This window comes from Lactuca sativa, chromosome 4 (assembly GCF_002870075.4).
Source record: "Lactuca sativa cultivar Salinas chromosome 4, Lsat_Salinas_v11, whole genome shotgun sequence".
In the NCBI taxonomy this organism is placed as follows: domain Eukaryota; kingdom Viridiplantae; phylum Streptophyta; class Magnoliopsida; order Asterales; family Asteraceae; genus Lactuca; species Lactuca sativa.
Window position 1 is genome coordinate 34,056,834 of NC_056626.2, and position 6,498 is coordinate 34,063,331.

At 36.5% G+C, this 6,498-nt stretch overlaps 1 protein-coding gene across 1 annotated transcript; it reads left to right on the top strand.

Annotated features, from left to right (window-relative positions):
- The first annotated feature begins 2,284 nt into the window (after window positions 1-2,284).
- On the top strand, window positions 2,285-5,937 carry LOC111896442 (uncharacterized). The gene is made up of 9 exons (XM_052770187.1): window positions 2,285-2,726; window positions 2,904-3,067; window positions 3,138-3,360; window positions 3,442-3,590; window positions 3,688-3,887; window positions 3,964-4,098; window positions 4,191-4,319; window positions 4,639-5,381; window positions 5,469-5,937. Exons 1-9 carry the CDS (start codon window positions 2,302-2,304, stop codon window positions 5,659-5,661), a joined length of 2,361 nt encoding a protein of 786 aa, XP_052626147.1. The 5' UTR covers window positions 2,285-2,301; the 3' UTR covers window positions 5,662-5,937.
- Window positions 5,938-6,498: the final 561 nt, after the last annotated feature.

Genomic DNA, 6,498 nt, shown 5'->3' on the forward strand with positions numbered 1-6,498 from the left:
GAGGTGAGGTCTGGTCGGAGAAGAATTTGGTCTTCGAGATACCGGCCACAACCATCATCTCTCATTTCTGAAAAGATTTATGGGATTTGTTAACAGGAATTTGGGGGAGAAGACTCATTTTTCAAATCTCTTTTAGATGTAGGATTAGATTTATGTAACGACCCAATTGTCATAATAAATATTTCATTTTTGAATAAGCAAACATATTCTCATATATTAATAAATCCAGTTATAATTATTTTCAAAACATAAATCAATACAACTTTTATTCCAAACATCAGAGTGTCCCATAAAGTATTTGCGAGAGAGTGCACGCCACGCCATCACGCCTTGCCCTTTCCCTTAGAATATGAAGTACCTGAAACCATAAACAAACATGTAAGCACGAAGATTAGTGAGTTCCCGAGAGCATACCCCACACACAAACCACATAACATGTTAGCTATGAAAGCTACCTCTACCACATAACACATAACCAATAGCTATAAATCTACCTCTACCACCTAATGCATATAAATCAACTACAAAGCTATCTCGACCATCAGCCACAAAGGTTATCTCTACCCTTAGCCATAACGGCTATCTCTACCACTAGCCTTGAAGGCTATCTACACAATAAGTATACTAACTATCGTAAAATGGGTCGGACTTGGTGCCTTAGACCCATTGGTATGGTGAGAGGACTCACCTCGAATGCAGAAGCTTCCTAAAGAAATGCTTAGCTGCTGCCTCGCCCACTTCCCGATCCATCAAATACCGATCAATATACCCAATTAGCAACACGGCCCAAAAGCACAAGACCCAACTGACAGAGTACGCGGGGCATACATCCACGTACGCTAAGCGTACTGACTGAGTGGTGCGTACGCTGGGCGTACCTTCACATACGCTCAACGTAAACCTCCTGTTAAGTCCATTTCTCACTAAGTGCTTAATACTTCACTTCAGAAGCTACAATCACAGATTCTGGTCCTTTTCCACGTCTTAATCCATAAAGTCACTGACTTGGTGACTTTACTTGGCCCAAACAAGCCCAAACTCCAAAAATGATGTTCTACTTCCATGACAAAGGGCTAGATCTCATGCATGAACCCATTAAGACATTCAAAATGGAGACTTTACTGCTTATGAGACCCTTTTAGCTCTGAGGGTGGCAACCCTAAGCTCACAAACGAGATTTCACAAGAAAGGTCCATTCTTGGGACCAAAAGAGTCCATAAACTCATCCTAAGAGAGATCTAAGAGATTAATCATCAAGCTCATGACTTTATACCTTGAAAAGATCTGTAGTGAAGCAACAATCCCAGATCTGAACCTTCTCTTTTGCACCAACACCTTGCCTTGACCTTTGCTTCCTTGAAGAGTGGATCCAAAACACCAAAATGCTCTCACAAAACCTTCCAAGCTCCAAGAATACTCAAAGAGGATTAGGGTTTCGTGAAAACTGTCTAAGGATGAGAAGGAGGCTGACCCTAAAGGGTATCATGTTCTTTATATAGTGGTACACCCTAAAAATTAGGGTTTAGGGACTCTGAGCGTACGTTGGGCGTACTCCTCGTACGCTGGGCGTACGTCTCCAATCACCCGCGACCGCTTACTCCACCTATGCTGGGCGTACCCTCGCCAGCCACCTTGCATGCATGGGATCTTCTTGTCACCAATTTCCATTAGGGGCTAGAATCGACAAAAGCTTCAGAGTGTCATAACTCCTTCATTTTAAGTCCATTTCCGACGAACTTTATATCCATGGAAAGGTGGCGGGAAACCCTACGCTCCCATCGACACCTCCAAGTCTAAAAATTCCCGAATAAAACCCGAGACCCATAAAAGACCGAATCTCCCCTACCTTTTAGTCCTCGAGACCCAACCGAGTACTTTCAAACAGGGTGTTACAACTTAGGTTTGATTTCCGGGTTTAATTTCCAATTTCTATTTTTATTTTGGTGGCGAATGGTGGTGTTTGTCAGAGGTGACTAGTGGCCAGAGATGGCTGATAGCCGGAGGTAGTTGGTTGCCGGAGATGACCGGTGGTCAGAGGTGGTCGATGGTTGGGGGTTGTAACTTGGAACCAATTTAAGACGTTATTTTCTAAGAATTATAATAAATTAAAAACAATTGAAAAATAAATGAATAAGGAAAAGAAAAAGAGCAAGATAGCAACGTGAAACTTTTAACGGTATGAAATACGGTTGCAATTAATTTTTAAAAATAGAAACTAAATGCATAATTTAAAAAATAGGGAACAAATGCATAATTTGGCTACCGACTTGCAATTAACAAAACTTCGGTTTCTCCTAAATCATGAACCTGATGGTTATTGCGGACCTCGCCCGAACCATTTCCATGGCTTCTTTGATCTTCTTGAGATCAATCAGAAAAACCAATAAATTACTACCCTTCACTTACCCCATTAGCAACATAAACACCTACTTCTTATCTTCACTCTGCCACCAAACAGACCCGCCACCGCTACCATCATCACAACCGCCGCCAGTAGCTAAGAAAGTGCCATTCAAAGTCTCAGCTCATGGGGTTTCTTGGGAAGATTCGTATCACTGGATGTCTAACACCAATGACCCTGATTTCCTCAAACACCTTCACCATGAGAACGCTTATTCAGAAGCGTTCATGGCCGATACCCGAAACCTGCAACAAAATCTATTCTCCGAGATGATTAGCCGATTGCCTGGTCAGATTTCCACTCCACCTGAACGTTGGGGCCCCTGGTAAAACCCTCATCTGGCTTTATTTCTCTCAAGCTAACCCATTTTATATAAAGTGCGAAAATTTGACTTTTATGGTCTTACCTATTTGATTTTCAAATACGTTTAGTGTCATCAACAATATTCGAACATGTATACACCAATTGACACAAACCCTACTTTACGTGTGGTGTTAATTAGGCTGTATTATCAATATATACCAGAGGAAAAAGAATACCCAATTTTATGTCGGAAGTTGGCAATCGAAAATACAAATTGGGTAAAGCGTGTGATCAATTATACAACAATTAGATCTTCAAATGAACAAATATTACTTGATTGGAATGAAATTGCAAAAGAACATGGTAAGTTTACTGTTTACCCCTTTCTTAAATCTTGAGAAATACTTGCATATCTCTAATTGCATATTTTCAGGGTATGTTCATGTGGGTACATGTAGAGTATCACCTGATCACAATTTTCTAGCGTACACCATTGATGTAACTGGTGAAGAACACTTTCTTCTTCAAGTTAAGGATCTTCAATGTGGGACCCATATTCCTTCATTAAGAGTTGAAAATGTTGTTAGCTTGGCATGGGCTCAAGATAGCCATACGTTGTTTTATACACTATGTGATCAAAGCCAACGACCTTATAGGCAATTTTTTTTTTTTTTCATAAAACCATTTATATTGTTTGAATTTTAGTCATCTTTACTAATAAATGTCACAAAAAACAGGGTACACTACACAACATTGGGATCAAAATTAGATCATGAAAGTGATGTCATGGTGTATACAGAAAATGATCCGAGCTTTTGTGTAGACATCACGAGTACAAAAGATGGAAAATTCATAACTGTGAATTCGAACACAAGGACTTCATCAGAGGAAGGAACTTATCTAAATCAATTAATTTGTATATATATATTTTTTTTTCTTTTCATGGTTTATTTTGAATCTTGATGATTGTAACTTTGAAATACAGGTGTACATAATAGATGCAAATAACCCACAAGATGGTTTACAAAAAGTGCATACTCGTGTTTCTGGTGTACAATTTTTTTTGGAACATCATAAAGGATTCTTCTATATTCTAACAAATGCATCTCAAAAGGAGTTATTTGATACAAACTATTACTTGGCTCGATGCCATGTTAAGGATATACACTTAGCTAATTGGCAGGTTTTTCTTTCTACTCATATTCCATTTAGTAGTTTCTTTGTTGTTGTGATTAAGTGGGAACTTTTTGTTTTTTTAGAAAATAATTATACCAAGTAAAGGTAGTGGAATACAAGACATGGATATTTTCGATGAGCATATAGTACTTTACCTCAACAAAAAGGATTCCCCTGTAATTTGTTCAATCAAAATGCCTATTCAATCCAATGATGAGGTATAATTACATAAACCCCATATCATGTTTGTTGATTATAAGATCTTTATGCATTTTCAAGATTTTTGAGTTTTTTTATTTATTTATTGCAGAAAGAAATGGGAATCGATGATCTTGATCCTTGGTATTTCCCTTTTCCATCGAACTCATGTAGTGTTCTTCCAGGGTCAAATCATGACTTCATGAATTCAGTATACCGAGTTGTGCTTTCATCTCCAGTGGTATAAATTTTATCGTTCAAGAAGAACATCCTCTATAGTTGTTTATATGCATTATATAAATGAACTTGTAAAGGTCCAAAAACTTGTACACAACATATTAAATCATATCTTATGATATAATAATTAGTTATACTATCAAAAACATTGTTGTCATATAAATAATAATTCCCAATTAAATACAAGAGTTGATAATATTTATTAATAATCGAATTCTAATAAATATTCAATAAGTGACTATTTGATAAAGGTGTGACCTTATATGATCATATGTTATTAACAATATCATTCTAAAGTGACTACTTCATGTTGTCAACTGTAGATGCCCGATTTGATTGTTGACTATGACATGTCACGAAGAACTTTCTCTATTGTTCACCAAGAGAAAGTATTGGGAATTTCTTCAAATGAAGAACACGAATGGTTGAATGTTTCAGAAACATATTGTTGTGAAAGAAAAGAAGTGATTTCCCATGATGGAACTATAATTCCTTTAACAATCTTGTATTCACATAAAGCACATAAAAGAGGCGAATCGTGTGGGATTCTTCATGGGTATGGATCATATGGAGAAGTTTTGGACAAAAGTTGGTGTTCTGAAAGATTGAGTTTACTTGATCGTGGTTGGGTGGTTGCATTTGCTGATGTCAGAGGTGGTGGTGGTGGCGATGATGTGTCATGGCATAAACGTGGAAGTGGAATGAACAAATTGAATTCAATATATGATTTTGTTTCATGTGGAGAATATTTAATAAAAGAGGGGTATGTTTGTAAAAACCAACTTGGTGCTATTGGACATAGTGCTGGAGGTTTTCTTGTTGCTGCAGCCATTAATATGAATCCAGAGTTATTCAGAGCTGCCATTTTAAAGGTTCCATTTGTCGATGTGTGCAATACATTATTGGATCCAAGTTTACCACTTACATTATTAGACTATGAAGAATTTGGAAATCCTCAGAAGGAATTAGATTTCAATTTAATTATGAAGTATTCTCCTTATGATAATATACGAAGAGGAGTCTGCTATCCTTCAATGCTTGTGACATCATCATTTCATGACTCGAGGTAAAAAGTTATTTTGAATTAAGTAGGAGAGACTTTTTTATTTTTTTTTTTTATTTTGAATTGATGTGTAAAATATTTTGTTTGTAGAGTGGGAGTATGGGAAGGTGTGAAATACGTGTCGAGAGTAAGAGAAAGGACATGTGCCAATTGCTCTCGTTTGGTGATTCTGAAGACGAATATGAGTGGGGGCCACTTTGGTGAAGGAGGGCGTTTTGGTCATTGTGAGGAAATGGCGTATGATTATGCTTTCTTGATGAAGGTTATGGGTCAATTTAGTTAAAATGGATTGTAATCGAAATCAAATATATATATATATATATATATATATATATATATATATATATATATATATATATATATATATATATATATATATATATAATGAAGTTTCTAGAGATATGGAATCAGGAAACTTGATTAATACTTGGATAGAAATCACAAGAATAACCAATTTTGTAATTTAGTTGTTTTGATGATGATTATGAATGTGATTAAACAAGAATTGTGTTTTGGGCATGGAGGTTGATTTATAAAATGGAAAACACATAATTCTAGATTTTTAAAGTGAATCATGATCGTTGACTAGTCTTTAACCTCTTTCCTCTAGGGCAATTGTGTATTGCGAAAACAATAAGGGATCTACCTTCAATAATTTTGTTAAAAATATCATATGCAATGAATGTTGTACCTTCCAACTAAATGAATGTACCATATGTTTCATCGATTTGTACCATACGCAATACATATTGTACCGGCCCAACCAGTCAAAGAACTGGAAAAACCGGCATGGTATGCCTCAATCCGTCTGGTCCATGTTTAGTAGAGGGTTGCATCTGCAAACAAGAAGACATGACCACCATCCATCTCCATACGACAAAAGCAAAAGAAGAACATGAGAATAAGACATGATCCGTGCATTCATCATGTACATGACAGAAGAGATAAACTGAGGAGGAGATTTGAACACCATGCTTGATTAGATTCACAGAAGTGAGAATTTTGTTTCTAAATGATCGCCAAAAAAAAAAACAATTGACCTTTAAGGACACCCAGGATTCAAGCAATCTTCACCGACGTTTTTAGACATAAGATAACAAAAAGATTTAACAGAAAAACC